Below are 24,219 nucleotides of genomic sequence, written 5' to 3'. Positions count from 1 at the left end.
GAGGGTCTGCGACTGTTAAAGTTGCGATAGCCAACCTTCGTCCGCTCTGGCTGAACGAGATTTTGAATCGTTCATTGAGAATCCTGTTTTCTCTTTTGGTGTATTACTGATAACTTAGCAGCAATACTCCCTGCAGTATTTCCATACGGCCCTACATCTCTAGTATATCTAACACTTTCTCTCGCAATCAACCACTTGACAATTAACTTTGAATGAAATTTTCCAGTTTCCCTGTACTAAACATCCTTACGTTGCAAGGTCCTATTTCAACAGCTGCTGTTCACTTCTATCTTAGTTTCTATTGATATCATGACAGTTGAGCAAGGATTCCTATGGTGATGAACGAGTATCCCTTCCCTTTCTCGATGCTGTTGTGACTCTCACCCTGATGGATTAAGGCATATACGCTCCAAGATTCATTATCGTAAGCGTCACCTGCTACAATCTATTTAAATAGGCTCTTGCAGGCAACTCTTCAGTAGGAAACTGCTGCAGAGCTGGTTTGGCATCTGCTAGCAAGAATAAAATATCAGCTCCAACAAGTTCAACTCTAGGGGTCATCAGACCATACAAGCCCATCCAATACATCAACGTTTTTGATGGGGGGGGGGGGGGGTAGAGAACTCACGAATAGTATATTTTTCATATGGTAGATTATTGCCACTCTGACCATGCGATCGCCAATCTTGTTTTTCTTTTCTTTTATGTAAACAATCTCATTAGGTGAACACAGTGATTTTCCTCATTTAGACTTGATCTAACTCAGAGTGTAAAAATCATTCACCTTGACTGGGATTTCAGAGTTGATCTTAATCATTGAAAAATCATCCAAACACTGTAATACATGTTTCTACCAGTTATTTGTTCTTAACTTTCTGCTCAAACATCCCCTCCTTCATCTTTGTTCTTGTATACTTTCTCCAGCTTTGTGCAGTTGTTATACTTTGCTACGGCTGGATGAGTAATGACTCTGATGAGTCACTGCTCCAGAATCGTCAATACTTGCAGTAAAATTAGTGTTTTAAGGTGAATTCCAATGATAAGCAAACTCAAAGCTTTGTAATGAAAGGCAAAAATCATCAAATTTACCAATTTTGTTTTGGAAAATTATATAATCATTATTAAATTATTTAATGTAGTTAGTTACCTCCATAGCTATCCACTGATGAATGAAACAAATTTTCCCATGGTCATGTTGAAAGGTTAAGTTAAGTCATTCCAAAATGCAATGATTGCCGCTCATTTACTTAGGAACTTTATTCCACGGACAGGTTGGCGAGGATTACCATTTGGTGGGATCATATAAGTTAAAAAGCTCTGTTGCTTATTTTTATATTATAGGATCATGGGGCCTCACCAAAGTTCCATTACTCTTTCAGAGGTGAAACAGTAGTTCATTACAAATAAAAATCATCATAATTGCAAACTTTTACGTTCTCAACTATTTCCATGTCTCTGTATATATTCTTCTACAACCGATCCTAGGTACATGGCAGTACTTTTAGAATTTTATAATACAAACCTGTGGGTAGTTTATGTCTCTGCAAGTATTATCATCCGGTCTGGTGGGCTTGTTTGTCAGCACATCTAACTCTTGGACAATAGGCAATATCATGAACCCTTAATTGAGTTATTTTATGGTGTACAAACTGGCCTCAGCCATTTTGGGGGATGTATGAGCTTGTAAATACGATTACTATTGCTGCTGAGACTACTGCTAATAACTATTCCAATTTACTTCTTCCATTCCTGGTAGTGTGAGACATTCAAATGAAAGGAAATCTTTGGAACAATATAAAGGACCTTTTTGGTAAGAGAGGGGTAGGGAACAGTGAAAAATTGTTCATATACCTGTGCTATATTGGTGAAAATGCAAACCATGGCCAAAATTGTTTTGTTAGAAAATTTAAACAAAAGAACTAGGTCGTAGCCCTGATTCAGAAGCAACTGAAATGTTTATTAAGAAAAAATACAAATACTCTGGAGCAGAAATCCAGTAGCATTTTTTCAATGAATACTCATCTATTCAAAATCTTTCATTCACTTCCTCTTCTTCTTTTCTTTTGAGCTACATCCCAATCTTCTCTTCACAAAACATTTGTAAAGAGTATTAATCAATAATACTGGTCCCATTATGCCTAGTGTAATGCTGATAAATATAAGTGCAAGCACATCCATTGAGAAGTACTGATACCAGGCAAGGTCCAACCCTGCAGAACGAAGACCTTCTACTCGTCCTGTACCATGGCGGAGTGTAAACTCCACCCAAAATATTGCACGTTCCAATGGAGTTTGTGGCTGGTCACGCAGTAATCTTGAAATCTTTTGCATGCTGTTGTTATAACTGTGATATGAACAATAGGAGAACATATTCATAACTTCCTTCATTGTAAATAATGTATGTATTTAATGCTCACTATTCCCAAGAAAGACCCACATCATGCAGCCTCGCTTATTTATAATAAACTGCCAATGATTATTAAAAAGGGCAATTGTGACAGCTTCTAAAATTGAACTTAAGAAGTTATTACTTCTCAAGTGTTACCAAAGTATTCATGAACTCTCGGTTGGCAAATTGTAATTCAAATGATGTTTTCTTTTGGGTGATATTTTGTACCATATAGTAATGTTCCTTGTGTATTATTATTATTTTATTCCTTTTCCTTACTCTACTGACCATATTCCTTGCCATGTAGTTGACCAACAGTAAAATAAAGTGTTATTATTATAATTACCTTGTTGAATCATCTCTAGCTATCTATAATACATGCTCAGAGAATGAAAACCAGTGCTCTTTCATATCTTATATCATGAAAGCAACATGAGAGTATTGATAAATTCACTATGTACATGCTTGATATTCATATATGTAAGAATAATTTATGGGAGATGTGTATCAAATTGCAAAAATATTTCCATTTTTAATGGAAATTGTTCATTAATCAATGAAAGAAAAACTGTCATTCATATTTACCTTGAATCATTGATGACATTTAAAATTTTCCTGAGGAAAGATTCTTTTGTGATGGAGATGAAATCCACATGCTCAGCCACTTTCATTGCCACTATCCTTTTTGCATTGGTATGTTGGTCAGCAAAAAAAGGAACAGCAACAATGGGCTTACCATGATATATGGCCTCAGTCGTGCTCAAAAGCCCTGCATGACTCACAAATGCTAAAATCTTTGGATGACCTAATTTCAAGGCAATTTAGGATAAGAATACATTAGAACTTTTCACTTTATTTCATGAAATAATAGCAAACATTTTCTAAATGAGTTTATAATTATCATAAATTGAAAAGTTTTTACTGCCATACACATACACGTACATACTTACATACATGAGCTCATGTTAGTACCCAAACCAAATAGCAGTAAATATGAATCCAGCACGATGATTATCTTTAAAACTCAAATTATTTTTGATAGAACATTCAAGCTGAGACAACGGCATTGAATTGGTTTTCACTAGTTAAGGATCTACTGGTATATTATGAGTCCCCAATCTTTACGGCAAGTGGACCATATAAGTATACGGAAAGTGCTAGGTAAGCCAGATCTAAAAGGACATCTATTTTATTCAACTTCATGTATTTTCACATATCATATGGGGTCTATCCCAAAAAATCAGAAGAATAAACCAGGAAAAAAATTATTGGAGATCAAAATGCATATTACTGAATTTCTTCGAAATAGCACCCTTGTGAATTGACACACCAATGCCAGTGCCTCTGTCAGTTGGAGTATGCTCCTTTGAAAGGATGAATGGGAACCTTGCTCAGGTACTTTGCCACGTCCACTTTGATGTTATCCAGGATTTCAAAATGTTTACTTATCATGCTCCTTTTAATTCTTGGGAACAAAAAGAAGAGTGGCGGTGCCACATTGTGCTTGGCCAGGCACTCGGGCACGAGGAAGGTGGTGTTGTCATGGTGCAGCCTCCAGTGGGCAAAGATCTCCTTCCTTATGCCATCTTTCGTAAGAATGCAATGCACTGCGGTTTTTCTTATATTGCACTCTTCTGTCAACATTCTGATGCACAGGCATCAAATGGAACTGAACATGTCTCTCACTTTTTGCAAATTGTTGTCGTACTGAGTTGCTGATAGATGTCCAGGGCTTTCCTCATTGTCAACCTCTTCTCTATCCTTCCAGAGCATCTTGTCCTTGTGAAAAACCACTCCTTGGGATGTTGCTTCATCTCTTTAAGCATCCTTAACTATGTGCAGTTTTCCAAACCTGATTTTCCAAACTTAACAGAAATCTGCATCGCATATCGTTACTCCACGGAATGTGGCAATGTGAATGTTTGGCGTGACCCTTGAGCAGTGGTCCAGTCTAGCAGTGAATCTGCATACTGTAATGGCCCACAGACAACTGATGCAGGTCACGTTTCTTTTCCAAGACTTCCCACAACCTTTCCAACTACAAATTGTCCCACTCCAGCCGATCGCATCATCAGGAAAAAATCATTCTTCTTACTTTTTGGGACAGCAATTCTACTTATAAATCAATTAATGGAAGAATTTTTGTTAGATTTGAATCACAAGTTCGAATCTTAGCTAAGTCAAGTGATTTTAACTGTATCCATTGGTGTGGTTAGAGTTAATATCTGATTCTGAGCAAGAAAAAAATATGCATAACAGCATGAAATTTACGACAGAATTTAATGCATAAAAATTAAAGGTTTACACCAGTTGAGGAATTAAAAATGTGAAATTGGTAGGTACCTACCTACAGGAAATCTTGGGATTATAAACTTTGATAAGTAGTTAATGTTTATTTCACATAGAGTTAAGCCTCTGCAAAAGCTTTATGGATAGGATAAGTAAGCAGTAGTATGTAAGGAAGAATATAAGACTTTGGCATTTATCTAAAGTTGATTAATCTTTTTAGGTTCATCTAATGGCCGAGGTCATTTTACATCAAAACAAAAAAATAATAAATTGGATTTAGATCACAACTCCCTTGGCTCACAAACTTGGAAAAATATGCTTCAAATGCAATTGCTCTCAAGATAACCCAGCTGAAACTTACCAAGCACATCCTCTTGTGGAAGCCACTTTTTGAGTAGAACATTTGATGAAAGCCCTTCGATAGGGACTTTTGGGTCAAACTTCCATAGGACACGAATCTTTGGCCCAAGGGCAGCAAATGTCTCAATTATAATCTGTAACTTTTCCCTTGGCAATTCCTCACTTTGCAGATTGCTTCCAAGACTGAAATATATTGCTCCTTGGTCAGCTGAATCCAAAAATGATTGTATATCCTGTGTAAAGACATGTGTTTAAGGATTTTTAAAATTTGAGAAAATAGTGAATGAGGTAATTGTATTGGTATCTACTCTTGAGAATGTTGACTCACAGATTATTAGGATAACATTGTTTTTTTGTGGAAAGTATGAATTGTAGTACCAACTCCATATGTTTGATGGGACTGAAACCCTTATATGGCCATGGAGAGGATAAATGTCACATTGATTATACAATTCAATTCAACATAAAATGGTTAGCTTTGTATATATTTTCATCCCACCAACTTAAATGAATACTTGTTGAGTCAAATTGGGAAACTCAGGTAACATAAATTCACTTGATTCCTTATTTGAAATGCATCATGTTGGCCAAGGTATGTATGGATACTCTACTGGTCATAAAGTAATTGAATACCTAGGTATTTAGTCATAGTCCTATAACATTCCTTCTTTTTTAGTAAAGAGAAAACATCGCCCATTAGGGATGGTTATGAATCCCTAAAATTTATTAGGTAGCCTGAATTACAATAACTTATCATGTTTGATCAAGAGGCTAGCGTAATTTATATATAGGCGGAAATATATTTTGGAGATAACTCAAATAGTTTTAATATCATTTTTCTTCAATAACTTGACCAAAAAATCAACAGAAAATAATAACATACAACTCTCAAACATCTGACTCATATATCTGACTCATCTTCAAGAAATTAACTCTCAAAGGGATGGCATGAAAAAATAATATTACTTTAGCATAGAGATAAAATGGATTTAGATTAATAGAATTGAGATTAATAATATCTAACGATGCATATTTGTTGGATTTATACACTTATCTGATGTATCTATTACACTGTGTCAGTGTCTTCTGGGCAAATAAAGATTATTATTATTATTATTAGTATTTGTTCCTTCTTGCTATGGTATGAATTTGGGTTTATAATTTCTCTTTAACATTTGCATGAATCACACCAGAATTCCATTTTAATAATACTCAATGGTTTAAAAATTTTGTTGGTAGTGATAAACACATTGAAAATATTGTAATTTTATGTGTTTGTACTCCTGCTTTCATAATTATTTAAGTTAACATGCTAACTTAAATTAAAATTTAAAATTAGTATACTTACTACCTACTTCTACTTATTAAAATTAGTATACCTACTTATTAAGTTTATACTTCATAACCTAATAACCAAGTGTGGTTTCATTATAGATAGGTATCTACAGGGTCGCACCCAAAAGTGGTAGGACTGATTTTCTCTGGCGCGAATGGAGCGGTGGAGGGGGGTCTGCCTGGCAGGGTAAGGTGGAGGGGGCTCCACCTTACCCTGCTCCTGTAGTTTAGGTAGCATTGACCAAAAATTTTCGCAAACTCATGTGTGAATGTGTTATATTTTACTGATGATAAAGTTGTACTTTCATTTACCTTTGGGAGAGCTTTTGGTGGAGAGCACTGCATGGCACCAACATCAATTATTCCAGGTAGTTGTGCTTGGGGTCCATTGAGGACAAAATGATTATTAACCAAAATAAGGCTGATATTTGAACCTATCTCTTGCAGTGGTGGTAATGGTTTTCCTATTGCAAAAAAAATTAAAAATAATTTATCAATTTACATTAAAAATGAATGAAACATGAACCTTTCAGGCAAGTGATTGGAGTATTCCTGTACTGATTTTAAAAGTGACTATTGTCTATATAATAAATGAGGGCAACATTGTATCGTGAAAGAATACTGCTTAAGTTTTGTTAAGCAATTTATAATTTAATTTTGTGGTGAAGATTATTAGCTGTGCTTTCTTATGAGTTGAGGTATTCCAGTGATTAGAGCATTGGGCTATAGGGCCCAGGTTTGATCACAGGTGAGCACTCTCACCTTCACCCTGGCTTTGTGATTTTCTGGATACCAGATCTTCCTGGGAAATCACCAGTGACACTCAGAAAGGAACTGGTCCCCAATATTACTCTGATTTTTGAATTTCACATACTGTTGGCCTAAGTGTTAGGTGACCTACTCCACTCCTAGCAAAACCAACATTCTGGCCATTTATTGTAGAGATTTTCTAATTAAAAAAATATATTTGAAAACAATATCAGTCTTTTGATTAAGTAAACATTTCATTCTTTCAGAACAGAAATAGGAAGGCTCAATAATGGCCTGTTTCTGGTTGGTATTTCTAACTGCATCATGACCATAACGTGCGGAATACTCTTCAACTGAAAGGTCTTCAATTAAAAAAGGGGTCATTGGTAATTGTTCTTATTCATAACTGTATCAGTTTTTTCATGTAGCAGTTAATCTGCAGCAACAAAGTATAGGTTGATTGCAGGCAAAGGGAAATCTTATACCAACAGGATTACCTAAAATTTGATGATATGCTGGGTTATTATGTAATTTGGTGCCGGGTCCTTTTAAGAAACATTATAAATTTAAATTATGTGGTTAGAGGAGTCTTTATTTAACTTGTAGTGTTGAAACTGGAACTCAAATGGGACTAGTACTGCAAAGTACTGGTTTGTAGAATGTGTTAGCCTAAATCAAGCAGAGTGGATATCTACATTAGTCAGAAATGTCTATTTCTAATGTAACAATCTTGTTCCATAATAAAACAGTTTCTGGCGTCACTGGGTGGAAATTCTTCATATTGAACTTATATTAAAACACTTCACTTTTCCACATTAAAAACTTTTATTTACGACCTATGTTTTGACCAACGAATTTCTTTACCCTTCGCGTTCCCCGTTATTGTATTTTCCTCTCCAATCTGCCAACTAAACTGACCCCAAGCAAAGCCTTTTCAACAATGTAGTAACCCCTCCCAGCCAGCTACTTAATCACCTAACTACCCAGTGCCGTTCACAATACCCATTCCCCCACTCCTCTGCCAACTAATCGACACCAAGCAGAACTTTTTTTTATATATATTGTTTTTCAACAATGTATTTTTTTGTTATTTTATATTTTCAACAAAATAGTAATTCCTTCTCCCAGCCTGCTAATTTATCAATGTTACCATTCCTCCTCCTCTGCCCCCTCTTCCTGCCTCCACCAATCCTTGCTTTATTCCCTCCCTCCTCTTCCCCTCCATCCAGAGCTATATATACTGTGTTTGACTTGTGTTTTTACCTGATGATGTTATACCACAAGGAAACCTAGGTCGTAAATAAAAGTTTTTATGTGGAAAAGCGAAGTGTTTTAATTTTAAGTTCAATCTTGTTCCAGTAAAAAATTTGTATGATCAGAGAGAAAAATTAATTTCCTTTCAATATTGAAAGAAAGTAGTTCTTCCTATCTCTGAAATTTAAAAAGATATGATGGAAAAATAATGTTTGGTCAAAGAAATTTCAGAGAATATCAGATTCTATTGCAAAACATTTTGGTAATACTTGGGGATATTGGGCAAAGGTTGACATTTTATTGTGTATGCATATTTATATAATGTACATATAATCATGGGACGATTAATTTTGATGCTTATGGAAACAATGAAACATTTTTTTGGTTAGTAACAGATATTTTCAATTCAATTTTTGTATTGCCATTATCTGTAACTGAGTTAATTGCCATTATCTGTAACTGGGCATATAATTGAGATGTATGTATGGGTGTAACCCACCCTTACCTAACCTTCTCCTTTCTGTCATGACCTTAAACATCTGATTGCCTCTGAATATCTCCTTCATCCATTTCTTTTATCTTCTTTATATTTTGCTCTGTAACTTTTTTCCTTATCCTACAATTTTTTAAATGCCATTGTCAATACTTTTCTTTGTCAGTCTTATTTTCTCCATTCTTCTCCATTCTCTCACCTCAAAAGCCTGTAATCTACACTTATCCTCTTCCTATACCTTCAAAGACCTAATTTGGGATACATACAGGGCAGGCAATGAAAAATAGTAACTTTGTGTTTCCACTGAAAATTTATTACCAGATGACCCGGGTTTCAACGTTCAACGTCATCTTTGACATTGAATGTCAAAACCTGGGTCGTCTCATAATAAATTTTCAGTGGAATCACAAAGTTACTATTTTTTTTATTTCCAATATGAATCCATTCCATAAAGTTATACCGGAAACCATCAATTACAGGGCAGTATTTTAAATTAAATTCTTCACTAACTTTTGAAAAAGTGAAACCCAGATAAGAAAAATAATTTTAGAATAAATTATTGAAACAATCTTTCCATGATCTCTGGTAAACTGACCGATTTTTACTCAGTGAAATTCAGGCATTTTGATACACCTAGATGTATAACTCATTTTGATGTGCATGAGTGGATATTTTAATGACTGCATTTATTTGAATTTAGCATCAATGATTAAAAAACTAACATTTTCTCAGAAAAGACAGATGAAAATTAGTTTTAAAATTCAGGAAATAAAATTAGTGAAACCAATTCCACTCCAGTTAACACTTTGTTAATCACTTCTGCTATGAATTTTCACATCCATAGTAGCTATTGGAAATGTTTAACAATGACACAGTAAAAGACATTTAATATTCAGTAAATAAATATTATCCACTAATGTGAAACATTTCATCTCTTACCATAGGCATGTTCAGCAACCTTTTGCTGATTGGGATAGTAATGGAAAAGCATTCCACTCCAGTGAGTTCCTGTCACCAATGTATTATAAAACCTCTCCCATATATCCATTTTACTTGTATATGGAAGAATTGGATAAGCAAATACAGATGGAAGTGTCCACCCTCCAGTCAATATATCTGTCCATGGTCCAATTCCATAGGCTGTTAGCCCCACCACAGGGATCTGTATTAAATCAGATTGAAATGTAAATCTCCAAAAGATTTAGCACATTATGTTTCAGATACAGGATGCAATTTTGCAATGTGGAGAAAATCAATATAGGCAGTCATCTTACAGGTTAAAAATCTATTATTGGGGTTGCTAGAGTAATCTACTATTTGAGTTGCAAACAATAAATAGGATGAGCCAATGGAATAAGATCTATTGCCTTGCCCCACCCCTTGGGAGAATGTGAGTGGCCATATTGTAATAAAGGTAAGTGGTGAATATTTAGTGGCTTTTCGTAATAACATAATTGTTTCCTATTCTGGCACATTTGCTCAGTTGCAATTATACCTCAAACATAAACATCTTTTTCTTGATTACATGCGTGTAAGATTAGCCTACATTCTCAATACTTAAGAAACACATTCATATCTAGGGAATACAATGGATAATAAGCACATTTGATGAGTCTTTGCTGCTTTTTACTGAAAAATTACTGGCATCAAAAATATGTCAGGCCTGGTACTCTTACTTAAAAAAACTGAAGTTTTTTCATTCTCCACTATGAAGAGCGGCCTCCTGGACAATTATAAATTATTGAATAGGAGGTGGGTACACTTATCCTTATCTGAAAAATATTTTAAATGACATTTTTTAGGTAAGGTAAAAATGCTATTAGGAAGTAAGAAAGACAAATCCATACACACTATCAAGTCAAAGTAATACTTGATTGTGAGATAAAAAGTACACAAAGGGGATTGAAATCAAATTAGGCTGTGGTGTTAAGATAATGTCTCCACAGAACTACTTAAGGATCTAAAAAATGTGGAGGAAAGAGTTTCAATGCATTAATTACAGCATATAGGAAGAATTGGGTGGAAAGATCTTTTTTAGGTGCCATTCCAGAAAGGCATAGGCTGCCATATGTGAGGAATATAGAGCAATAAGTCTGATACTGCATACAGCTAAGATGGTTATAGAGTCATCAATTAAAGGATGGAGAGGAAGAAGAGTGATTACTTGGGGGATGATCAGCTAGAGTTTGGAACAGAGAGAGCCATGCAGGAGAGCCATGCATGATGCCTTCGCAGTAATGAGATCACCAATAGAAATGAACAGAGTACATTCAGGATGTACTTGTTTGCCTTTTAGATTTTAAGAAGGCCTTTAACTGAGAAAATTGGGTAGATTAATGTGATAAGGAAAGCAGAGTAAATTAGAAGGAGAGGCGACTTATCCATAATTTATTCATGTGTATACAAGTTATGGATAAGTATATGATATGTTATGTAGGGATGGTTATGTTAAGTATGGATGAGCTCAGGTGTTTAAGGTGGATGGAGAGTCAGGATGGACAGTGTTAGGAGGGGGAGGAAGCCATACAGGGTGCGTTCCAAAAGTAATGCAATTAAATTTCCCGCTCTGCTCTTATTGGTTGGAGAGGGATCGAACCACTTGGAGTAGGTGAGAGGAGCCCTAAGCTTTGCCACAAAATCAGTGTCAGTGCTCTTCAAGCTGTGGAAGCGGCTGGACGTCAGTTATGGCAAACCTCTGCTTGCTGAATGTGTCATGAATGACCAACTGAGCGGAATTTTCAAGTGAACTTTTGCAACGTATTGAAAATGAACCTGATTATTTGGATAACATCATCACTGGTAATGAAACCTGGGTTTTTGAATACGATTCAGAAACAAACCACCAAAGCTCTGAGTGGCACACCGACCAATCACCCAAGCCTAAAAAGGCAAGAATGAGCAAATCAAAAGTGAAAACAATGCTCATTGTCTTTATTAACAGTAAAGGAGTGGTCCATAAGAAGTTTGTTCCTCTAGGACAGACAGTTAACACTGCCAACTACGTGGATGTGCTGGAAAGACTCCGAAAATGGGTTATCAGGAGGAGGAAAGCCATCTCCATTATGAGGCATCTTCATCACGACAACGTGCCTTGCTACAACACACTATAAGTACACGAGTTCCTAGCCAAACACGAGGTGCCAACGCTGTCCCATCCCCCCTATAATCCTGATGTTACCCTAGCAGACTTCTTTTTGTTCCCTCGGATTAAGGTAGCCCTGAAAGGAACCTGTTTCTCTTCCATGGAAGAGTATCCTAAAAGTATAGCTACCTAAAAATTAGCATATCAAGAAATCGTAGCCTGACCATTAGCCATTAATATATTTTATTTACAAAGAGAATGAACAAGTTCTTTCTGGTTCTTTACTTTAATGTTAATGAAGACTTACCCTTGTCCCGCCTCCAAAGTGATGAAGATACATAAACATGCATTCACCACAAAAAACCTCAACCATTATTAGATCAAAAGAATCAGGAGGCATGCTGAGCAGGTCTTTGGCAGCCTTTGTTGCTAGTTGATGCTTGCATATCTCTATGCCCAATGTCCAAATAACTTGCACACCATCAAGAGGAGAGTCATAAACCAATGACTCTAAGTCAAACAAGTCTTTTACTTTCTCATATGAACCCTGGAAAAATAATGCTTTTTAACAATTAAAAGTATGCAGGATTGATTTTCCCTTGGCTGCCTTCCTGAGATGGGAATTCCTAGCAAATAGTTTGTTGAATGATGTAATTATGCATTATTACCACATGCGATATGCATACAAAGGTTTTCCTTTTTTTATGCACTTTGAGGTATATAATTTTTTTTGATCAAGAACCAGCTCTCTAAGCAAGGATTTGAAAATGGCATCAATAAAACATTTTCATTACATGATGAAATTAAAAATTGGAAAATATTTTTTTAGACTATTCTAAAAACATTAAGTGCTTGAGATGGTAATTGAAAATCATTTACTTCAACTGGTTATGGACATAACTGCAACTGCTGGCTTTGAGACTAAATGACATCCATGGAGACAATCCTTGTTATTATGTCTTAATCAGGAATTCCTCCCAGGAAATTAGCCACCTCAAATTGGATTTTACAGGGTTACCCATTGAACAAATTTTATTTTACAAGGGCGGGGACTTTGGCGTACCTCCTAAATTTTCTTAGTATTACATTTTTATTATTATTAGGTAATCTCCCAGCTAAGGTGGGTTTTGGATGGACACAACCACCAAAGAAATGTTTTGCCTCTCCTATCAAAACACAACCCAACATCCCCTCTTCATCTCTGTGTACTTCTGCTTTACCTTCATCCTATCCAACATCCTTATCCTATTCCTGTCCTTTCCTCATTTGCCTAACATTCTCCCTTCTATTACAGTCTTCAACATCCCACTTCCGATCAATACATCCTTCATCCATTTTTCCTGTCTTTTTTTGACTTCTCCCAACAATCTCCTCTCCTTGCCCACCATAACTAGCCCTTCCTCATTTTATTCCTTTCTGTCCACATCACCTTCTCCATCCTGCACACCCACATTTCAAAAGCCTCCAATCTACATCTATCATCCTGCTTCAGTTACTATGTTTCCGTACTGTACATAACTAAGCTCCATATCAAATTTTTGATAAGACTTTTCTTAATATCCTTACCCAATGTCACTGATCTCCCTCATCATTGTGAAAACCTCTTTGCCCAGTGTAACTCTTCACTTTACATTCCCGCTACTTTGACTATTTTGGTCCAAAACACTTCCAAGATACTTGAACTATTCCAACTGCTCTAGTTTTTGCCCTCCTATTTAGGTGTTTAACTTAGCCTTTCTCTTTCTGGAAAATCGTATTACCTTTGTTTTATTTATATTTATTATCATCTCATCTCTATCACACTGAATTTTTAATTCACTCAGGAATGCTTGGCTAACTGGCAAACTAAAGCTTGGTCATCAGCAAACTTAAATGATTTTATGAATTCCCACTGACTTTCAATCCTATCTAGAGTTCTTCTCAAGCCTCTTTAATCATTTCCTCCCCATATTCATTGAACAGCACCGGTGAAAATGGGCAACCCTTCCTTACACCTCTTTCTAACACTGCCCATCTGGACCCCTGTTTCCCACTCGCACCTGATTAGTCTGAGCCATGCTCAGGTTGTGGATTGATTAGCCTCCTGTCCCTCCAATCTATTCCTATTTTCTGCAATACACTCATGAGTTTTCCCCATTTCACTCTATCAAATGACTTTTCGAAATCTACGAAACAGGCAAATACCTCCTGATTGTTTTCTATATTCCTCTCGATTAGTGATCTCATTACTGTAATGGCATCACGTATGCCTCTCCCCTTCCTCAACCAAAACTGATCATCCCCTAAGTAATCACTAGCCCTACTCTCTATCCTTTGGTTGATGATCCTGAGAACAACTTAAGCTGAGTTAGAAGTCACACTGGGAGGTTTATTATTACATGTATTAGCAAAAATTATTCAATAACTATTTGAATGGCTATTTATGTCAGCATCCTCTTCCTTGGACTATTTTATTACTTTATGAGAATATGTATTCAGTTTTCATGGTAATTTGACTTGATATTTGGAAGTTGTAATTATTAAAACTACTCTGTTTCAGCGGTAGATACATGTATTTGGAATGGTGAACAAACTTCTCATGAAATATGAAGCTATTAGAGCCTATCTGGGCTCTACAATTTCTTGGAACTAGCTTGAAATAAAATTGCATGACATGCTGTAAGCTAAAATATATACTTGAAAGCATTGTACTATAGATCTTCTGTGGCTATCACACCTCTCACACCTACTTCAGCAATTGAAAAAACTACCAACCTGGAAGTATTTCAGATTAAGAGATCATATGCAAACCTAATATTATGATACACTTATTAAAATCTTTACATTGTGCAAAGAATTCATCAATTTCCTTTGATTTAACTCACTTAACATAGAAAACCATCTTATTTAATTATGAATTCAGTTGAAAATTTTAATTTGGACTTTCACCTTGAGTATCGGTCACATTTTGAATGTGTCGTATGCTACTTGCAAAAAAAATAATTATGACTATATGTAAACAATTATAATATAAAATGATAACAATATTAATAACATAGTGTGTATTTTTAAGTGAATATATACTCTGATCAAAGTGCTGCAAGGTGTGTTGAAAGAAGATAGAACTATAGACAAGGAAACAATATGTGAAAATATTCGTATGGAGCATGGCACTCTATGGATCAGAAGCATGGACCACCAAAAAAGAAGACCAGAAAAGACTAGAAGCTTTCATACCCTGATGCTGAAGGAGGATGCTTAAGATGAAATGGGCAGATAAAATAAGAAATGAAGAAGTATACAGAAAAATGGACATACTGTAGCACGGATCTAAGGGAACACCATAGAGAAAATAACCAGATGGATTGGCCACACCCTGAGGAACAATGGATTCATGAAGAATATGATAGAAAGAAAAGTCCCAAGAGGAAGGCCAAGGGACAAATACATGGGATAAATAAAGGAGAAAGTACATTGCAAAAAATGCCAGGAAATAAGCCAATTAGCATCAGATAGGGTAGGATGGAGGGCGGCAGTCAACCAATCTTAGCCGACCAATCAATAACGACCATTATGATGACAATATACTCTGAATACTTGCATATTTTTATATTTAAAATTAAGCAAAATAAAACTGAGATACAGGTGAAAACATTTTGTCAGTTGGGTAAGGATAAATGTATCCCAAATATTCATGCTACATGTATGACCAAGAAATTGACTGCACAACACTACAAGACAAATCTTTATATACCATTAAATATCCCTAAATTCAATTATTTTTGGGAACCAATTATAGAGATATATATAGATAGAGGATAAAGAGTATCAGGTGTCAATGGAAAAATTTATGAGTGAGGACAGGGAGAAGGGAAAGGTAGAACACAGATGGGAACATCTCAAAAAAAGGATATCTAAAGCTTAAAAAGAACCTACAGGAAGAGTAAATAAGTTAATGACAAGAAAAAAATGACAGATTATAGACAAGATGATTAATGAGAAGGAAATGGAAGAATATAAACTAAGAATTAGGAGAAAGGAATTACCAAGAGTTGAATAAAAACTGGGGCGAAAAACTAAAAGGAGAAGCATGGTGGAATGCAATGTGAGTATAGAACTCACAAAGGAAGGAGAAAACAGGTTTCCTGCACATGAAGGTGAAAGCACCATCAGGAAGTAAGAAGCGTAAATCTGAGAAAATTAAAAAGATAATTATTAATTGACAAGAAAGGCATGGAATTAAAAGGTCGGAAAATTATTAATTGAACCAGAAAAAATTCAGGAGAGAGGGAAAGAATAAATACAGGATTTATGCTGTAAGGATGTTAATCCAGTAAGTTTAGACATAGAAAGAGAATATCAGAAAAATCATGATAGCTCAGATCCAGGAATAGGTACTTGATTGCAAGATAAAATGGGCATTAGGGAATTGAAATAAAATAAAGCCATGGGATTTAAATAAAATCTCCATTCTACTACTCAAGGATCTACGAAAATTTGGAATAAAGAGTTTATATGGGATAAGTTGTAGCTGACAGAAAGCTATCAAAAATTTGGTATTTTAGGAGAGGGTAGAGCTCACCTAATACTAAACCTAATGTCATGTAAAATTAATACATCAGGGTAGGGGGCTAGTTAATTTTCCTGTGACATCTGTGAGTTAGCAGAAAGATTTGTCTTCCAAATAAATTACAAAACTTGGATTAAGATTCCAGTGCCCAAAGGCATCCCTCAGATTCAAATAGGAGACCTCGTTCAGTTACCCAGATCTCTACCCAGTGCATTACCGAACCCCCAATTTATATGCTATAATTGTGCAAATGTTTGTTTGAAAAAAATGCCATAGGTGGAAAACCCTGGAATACAAATGTTTTTGGTACATGTGGTACCATATTCCTGTTTAGCTTAGATCATTTGGACTGCGTATTTAGCCTGTAAATATAGTTCAGCTAAATTATAGTTAATTAGATTAATTATAAATTTTCTTGATTATGTTAACATCAATGAAATAAAAAAATATGAAATTACCTCTAGTACCATATGCTTAAGGTTGGGATTAGGTTCTATTGGTGGATCTGGACTAAGAGCAGTAATCTGATGACCCTTTTTTGCCAATCCCAACATCAGAGCACTATTCCAAATGTGGTGACTCTTGGAAGCCACTGGCACGAGTGCTAATATTCTGGCAGCATCCATACCAGAGAGAAATAATAAGGCAGCAAAGGTGCACACAAACATTTTTGGAACCATTTCTGAAACAAATATGACTGAGATAATTCATGTATGGGTAACAAGAATTTAAGGACTACTTTTAAGATCAGACAAGTTATAACGTTGACACAGTTATCTGAAGTTTAAGATATATTAACCAGAAATGCCAATAACATTATGCTGTGAAATATCGCAAAGACAAACCAAAGTCTTTACATGGTTTTCCCTAATCAAATTGTGCTTCACAAATAATGAACTATAAATAACTAATCAGGCATATTCTAATAGTATATAACATAGACAAGCAGATGCCATATCATCGCTCTTCCCTTTATTAGATCTCCTTTTCCACGTTGAGTTATGTTGTAGCTAATTGTTGTGGAATGCCATCCATGTAAGAGTTTACCATTGTTAACAGTTGAAAATATTAAGGTGACTATTTTTACTCAGCACAGATAACAATACAGGGTACATGCCATTAAACGATTCAGAGCAATTCAATAAAAGTGCAGAGTTTACATAACTTTAGAGTGCTGGAAAGATACCATGAAGTGTCAGTGGGACCCATCAAATCCATGACTGACATTGTTCAGCTCGCAAAAATTCGGATACAATGTTTTTTGAAGTAGTTGTGGTTAAATTAGGGTGCCCCGACAGCTACGGTCATTTTGTTTCAACGGAGATTTTTTTCATTGAGCAATTTCATACAATTGATGAATTTTATTTCTGTCAACATATTGCCATCCAAACCACCGATGGTGGATCTGTGGTGGCCGGATGTCATACATTTATGCATAAGTTATTAAGAATTACGATTTCCATTAAGAGCTGAAATTAAAACCTATTAATAGAGTTATTCTAAGTATTTTCGCTGCTGTATTCTCTCCGCGAATTTGATTCTTTGGCAGTTGAAAGGTCATGTAAAAGTTTGCCACATTTTTTCCCAACTTTACAGGGTCATGTCGAGCGTCTACAAAGCCACCGAAAAGGGCGGGCGTTTTAAATAAAGTTAATAAAAGGTTTTCCCAATAACATCAAACACCACTTGAATTACGCCGTTGGTATAGTTGACGTGATTTCCTCTGTTCGTTCAGATAAATAAAATACCTCAAACTTTTTTAAGACACGTTACTGATGGAAAACATACATTTACGCTGGGGGAATCCCAACCACTAAGGGATAATCTGACTAATATTTTCAACTCTTGTTGCCATAAATAATGTCAAATGAAGAACCTCCGCTTGTCCTCCTGCAGGAATGCACGATATTGTCTGTTTTGGAATAAAATTTAAATCGTTCACGACTTGTTACCTGCAGTAGGAAATTTAGTTGAAGCAGTTCGGATAAACTTAAAAAATTTAGAACATTTTCAAGGCATTCATCAACATGTGCATTAACAAGGAAAAAAGCTTCCATCAATAAACAGCGGAACACTCGACTGCAAGAAACACCACTTTCAGTTTAACTCGCTATATTGAAGGGTGTTTCTGGCGATCTTGATGGAAAGGCGTCTTCCTACGATGATCGGCAATTTTTACAATAAAATATTCTCGGAGTTAACTCTAGTATAAGTTTAACCGACAGGAAAATAATGTTCTTCTTCTATGAATTTGGACATTTTATCAATCTGATTCATAATATAATTAAATGGGTTTAAATAAGACAGCTTATTTTTTTGGGCCTTTTTCAATATTTTCAATTTTCAGTGCTCCTGCTTTGTCAATCTAAAAATATATTGCAAATAATGCATCCTTCCTAGTCTATTTTCATTGATTTCCCAAAACTACAATCAATGAAAGCGCTCTTCAAACGGCGATGCTTCTTGCATGATACTGTAATAATTATAATCATGTACACGCATACAAAATCATGAAATATACGTATTCTACTGGAAACAAAACTGATAGGCAGGAATTGAATATATCAGAAAAATTTGTTACATCCTTTTTCTTTTTTTAAATGATACATTGAAGGGTTGATCTACTATTTTCCTACCGCTGCTTTGAAATAGAGAATTATTGCAACTTTTAAACAGAAACTCATCACCTCGAATTATTTCAAAACACACAAAAAATATGGAATATATATTATACAAATACATTCAAAATATTTCATGTTCGGTAATGTAGAATTCCAAATTATTCGGAAATCGTCTAATGAGTGGAAAATAATTAGGCATGTGTGGAAATTCATTTATCTCCCATGATAACGGTAAAAATAATAATACGTAGAACGGAGCCTTAACTGAGGCTCGTGAGGTGAAAATAGTCGATGTGAATGAAGATTGCAATTAGGGACATACTAGTTTAATAATTTTTTTCAAAAATATCCCCTCATAACCTTGAGTAAGTGCCTCGCTGCACTTATGACTGGAAAAATGGGATTGAATTGTTTGTGTATAAAAAAAGGTTCGAAGATCCTCTCTTCCGAATATAACAATTTATTCCAGTCCAGTCGATATAACTTGTGAGAGAGTCAGTGAACCAGAATTTATATTCTTAAATGTTTAAGAGAGTTGCAAATGTTTTTAGTTCCTGATTCTTTTTCTATTTTAGTTCCTGAATATGTGTTCCTGGTCATTTTTAATTTTTCTAAAAACCCTCAAAGAGTTTTTGAAGAAAACAACTTAGCTATTTTTAAGGAGATCGCAGTGGCAAAGACAGAGCAGCGCAGTCAACTGGTCGATCGATTTTAGACCTCAGTACCTGCCTGGGTGTCATCAATTATGGGCTATTTTTGTGCATTTTAAATTTAAGTCCATCGTTAAAATGAGACGACTCATACTACCGGCTTACAGGTAAAACCACATTTATATCTCGTCGGAAATCAAAGAGAGTTTTATTTCTCTTGACACCACCTAAAACGGGGACCGAGATGGTATGGTGGCTAACGTACCACCCAGTCTGGGCTCAAATCCCGGGTGCGGCAGTTACTTTAGTGGTATCCCGATCCCTACTCGAGGTGCTTTGTGGAGGGCACTTTGAGTGAGTGCGCCGTGCGTCGGATGGGACGTTTTAACTGTGGACCCCTTGGCGTCTTTCGTTAAGAGCAGGCTAACGCCGACGATGGGTTTCTCTCCACCCTTCATCCTTGGCTGTCCATCCCTAATGGTGTAAATACCTCAGCTGTCGGTCGCCTACCCTAAAAACTACTATACCGTATGCAACTGAAACAAGGCGAATAGGCTCCTTCAAATTCCTCATTAGAATTTGATTCTCAAAGTGAGTTTTGCCAGCCCATACTGCCAAATGCGCAACAGAAAATGTCACTATAGATATTCCAAGACACACCACAGATCTACTAATTTTTTCTACGAAACAAACTATTTGTAGGCCTGACGTTTTTAGTAGCTTTTTAGCACTTTCCTAAAAAAATGAGTAAGACAAATAAGCAAAAACCTCTTCCGTTTTCCCCACGGCCATTCTCATGAGCAGTTCAATGATTCTTCGCTCTTTTAGTCTCGTCCCATTGTCCGCCTTTCTCGAATCCCCATCCTCTAAGATGTAAGTGCGGCACCAAGGAAAATCCATCCTCTATGCCCCTCGCTCTCGAATAGATAGATCGATAGATCTCTTTATTTGGGCGAAATTGATACCTAATGACCCCTTCTTCCATTTAACTCATCGTCGTATACAGTACAATAGATACCATGGCCTGCCTTCATGCAGTCTAAAAAAAGGCCACTCCCTTTCTCCCTCTTTCCCAACGCTCTCCTATGTACGAGATTATGACCTTCCACATACTTTTCAATATTTCCTCCACCCACTTTCTGTTTTTTTCCGGAATTCCCGGAGTAATATCCCGTCTTCGTCCACCCGTTTTAAAACTATGGCGTTTGTCTCCCTCTCAGTCCAAGTTATTCACTTCATTCTCTGCCACACCCGCATCTCAAAAGTATCCAATTTACCCTCATCTCATTGCCTTGAAGAACAGGTTTCATTCATACAGTGCACCATATTAAAGATTTTGCTAATCTTTTCTTCACATCTTCATTCAGTATGCCCGTCATTAATTCTCTTCTTCGTTTCAATACTTCTGTCGCAAAATCAATTGTTCTCTTTCTGTCCTCATTACAATGCCCCTTTGTCTATAAAATCATTTCCATACACAAAGATTCCTCTACCTGCTCTAGATTTTTCCCTCCTACTGCAATGTTTAGCGTAGCTTTCCTTCTTCTTGAGAAGCTCATTACTTTTAACCTTGCGGTTTAATTTCATCCAACAACTCGCACTGTCCCCATAAAAGCACACAATAATAACTGCAACACTTGGCAGTCTGAATTACCATCATTTGATCATCTGCAAAACTAATTGATTTAGTCATCTCGCTACTCACTTTCATTTCCAGCTCCAAACCTTCCCTGACTTGCCATTTACTCAGCGCATGCAAGGTGTGACTGGAAACTATCCAGCCATGTAATATTTTGAGGAAAATACCCTACCTAGAACAATATTCCCCTTCGAAGAACTCCCCTTAGGACCTCAAGTACTTATCTCAGAGTGTCTTCCACTTTTCTAAACAATCGACAAGTCAAGTCCTTTTTCGGATTAGTCATCAGCTGTATCGTCGCATTCTCCTTTTTCTCGTTAACCGACTGCTGGGAAGACTGGGATTCCTCTGACCTAATATAGTGCTTGTACTTTACTTTGTATCCAAAATTTCTCCATATCCTCTCACTGATCTTCCCACCACATTTCTTTGGCCCTAATAGTTTATCGCCGTTTGTTTAGTTCTCTGAGTATTTTTATCCCCAGTTTCGTGTTTACGCTCTACCATTTTCTTCTTCCATCTATTTTCTTAAGTATTTCTCCGGTGACTCATGACTTCTTGATTCTCTGCCATTCCTTAACTGCCATTTTTCAGCTCCGCCCACCTGTCTCCAACGGTTTTCATACCCGTCTTCACTTAAATATTTATTAAAGATTTTCTTGGCCCCTTTTCCTCGTTACTCCGGTTAAACCTTTAAACATTCCACTTTGGCACTCACCTACCACTACTAATCCTTTAGAATTTAAAATTGTATTTGATTAAAACTAAATTTTAGTTCGAGTGTGCATCAGTACCCGAGAAGCTGTGTGAGTTGATGATGCGGTTTTTAAATCTATATCTATCCTTGATATACGAATCTTAGTGGTATCTGCCTGTTTCTCCCGGTGTCTTGCCATTGCCTGTGATGATGCTTAAACCAGGTGTTAGTTATTAACAAACCCCTTCTTCTACAGAACTCAACAGCTTTATCTCCACGATCATTCTCATTTTTTAAACTGCACTCTCTGATCCGTCTTTCTCCCATTCCTTCCTTCGCTTACCCCGCGTTTCGCGTTCCAATCCCTCTTCACTATTAGGTGCTTCCTTCCTGGCAAAGTCTCAACAATATCTTCTAATTTATCTTACAAACAGCCTATTTCTTCCTCAAGGTGATTACTCAGCAGCATTACCAGGATTGCCGTTAGATTTATCGGGTCCAATTTTATCTTCAACCATAGTATTCTATCACTCACCTTCTCTAGTATAATCTCTTCCCTTATCCCCAGTGTCCTTTTCAGTACAGAGGCCACTCCACGTTTACTGTTCTTCCCCACCATATATTACTCTGAAGCTATCACTCCAGTTATTTCTTCTGCCTCTTCATCTCACCGCACACCAATCTAAAATAAACACACGCAAGCACGCAAGGTAATGATTACTAGTAGAAAAAAGTTTTCTTGATCCATATCAAAATTGCGGACGATACGCTAAAGAGCATCGACCCAGAAATTCGAAGTTCCGAGGAAGTGATGGTCTTTCAAAAGCATTCTGTTCACCATGATTCATGTCGTCCGTTTCCTTTTTTTGTCTGCGGGAAAGTAGTATTTTAACTACAATTCGAAAAAAGGAATCATTTGACTCTGATTAAATTCGTGAGCAAAACAATTAATATAATCACGAACAACCCGAAAATAAAATAAAATCGAATGCAAATCATCACCTTTTATACTGTTTGCTGGTGATCCAATGCCCTTATCACACTCCCTCGTGGTCGACTGCTGGGTAAATTGAAACGTAGGGGGTTGTAGATGAAGCCTCCACTCAAACGAGTCTCAAAGAGGAAGTAAGGAGTGGCTTGAAAGCTTGCCTGAGGATTTAATTCGTACGCATTCAAAATCACTTAAATCAACTATTAACCTGTCTGAACGAATTAAATTTGGCAATGAATTCTTCTTTCGGGGTATTAAAAAAATATGAACAATTCCACTGAGTTAAATGAACACACAGGACTCAGCTGCCACAGTGGACGGAATTACTTTTGACACACTAGCAGCCCTCGATTCGGGAACAAATGCGATACCCGAAAGTGCAAACAACTGCCTATTCTTCCAGTGGGGAAAATCACATCTTATAATCTATCTGTTCTGCACTTGAATACGTTAGAACGAATATATGATAAATTATTACAATTTCGTAACATCAGAAAGCTGAGAGGAGTTTTTGAATTCCCACACTTTTAAGTGTCATTGTAATTAGAGGTTTCGAAGTCCATGAAAAAAGTAAGACGCCTCAATGCACATACCTTTGGACAATAGCACATTACTTGGGTATGACCGTGTGGCTTATTATCTCTCCTGCAGTACTTCACTGTCACACCATATCAATTAGTTGCGAGAAAGCATTGAGCATTTGAAAGCACTTCCTTGCCGCGCTTTCGTGGTAGCTTTAATCAAAATTCAGTGAGCAGCATTATCAAGAACCTCTTGGCTTGCTGGCTTGACCTCGGCTGAATAGCGATGGGAGAACTAAATTGATTAAGCAGAAAATGAAATACTGTCACCCCACTGCCGTAGCTATGCTAGTTTCTCCTATCACAAGTTATTTCGTTAGCATTGAAGATAACGCCTGAAGATAATCTCGGGAGTTATGTAATAATCTAAGCAGAGGGACTTTAGACGGGCGGTTGGTAAACAATTTCAGTAGTTTCCTGCGTTTCTTAGGAAAAAATATTCGATGACTCGAGTTTTCCCACAGTCAGATGAAATTGGAAAAAAAGAACACAGCTAGGCGATAATGAGTTAGGAGCATCCCTAATTATAATCTCGAATT

The 24,219-nt window shown here is 36.3% G+C and overlaps 1 protein-coding gene across 2 annotated transcripts; it reads right to left on the bottom strand.

The window, feature by feature from the left end:
* Nucleotides 1-1,843: 1,843 nt before the first annotated feature.
* LOC139693801 (UDP-glucosyltransferase 2-like) lies at nucleotides 1,844-23,924 on the bottom strand. Of its 2 annotated transcripts, none has more exons than XM_071592082.1 (9): nucleotides 23,693-23,924; nucleotides 22,644-22,790; nucleotides 16,960-17,183; nucleotides 12,260-12,499; nucleotides 9,810-10,032; nucleotides 6,686-6,837; nucleotides 5,040-5,271; nucleotides 2,975-3,194; nucleotides 1,844-2,344 (listed from the first exon to the last, which is right to left on the bottom strand). In XM_071592082.1, exons 3-9 carry the CDS (start codon nucleotides 17,179-17,181, stop codon nucleotides 2,041-2,043), a joined length of 1,593 nt encoding a protein of 530 aa, XP_071448183.1. In that variant the 5' UTR covers nucleotides 17,182-17,183; nucleotides 22,644-22,790; nucleotides 23,693-23,924; the 3' UTR covers nucleotides 1,844-2,040. The 2 variants fall into 2 exon arrangements, with proteins under 2 accessions (XP_071448183.1, XP_071448184.1); XM_071592083.1 differs by lacking the exon at nucleotides 23,693-23,924 and adding an exon at nucleotides 23,111-23,331.
* Nucleotides 23,925-24,219: the final 295 nt, after the last annotated feature.

This window comes from Hetaerina americana, unplaced genomic scaffold (assembly GCF_022747635.1).
Source record: "Hetaerina americana unplaced genomic scaffold, ioHetAmer1.1.p SCAF_5, whole genome shotgun sequence".
Taxonomy (NCBI): domain Eukaryota; kingdom Metazoa; phylum Arthropoda; class Insecta; order Odonata; family Calopterygidae; genus Hetaerina; species Hetaerina americana.
The sequence above is the reverse complement of the archived record's forward strand: the minus strand, read 5'-3'. Positions and strand labels throughout refer to the sequence as shown.

Coding starts and splice junctions, on each gene's coding strand:
- LOC139693801 (XM_071592082.1), bottom strand. CDS start 17,181: ATGGTTCCAAAAATGTTTGTGTGCACCTTTGCTGCCTTATTATTTCTC. Junction 12,500..16,959: donor TTAAGCATATGGTACTAGAG/GTAATTTCATAT, acceptor TTATTTTTCCAG/GGTTCATATGAGAAAGTAAA. Junction 10,033..12,259: donor ACTTTGGAGGCGGGACAAGG/GTAAGTCTTCAT, acceptor GATTTAATACAG/ATCCCTGTGGTGGGGCTAAC.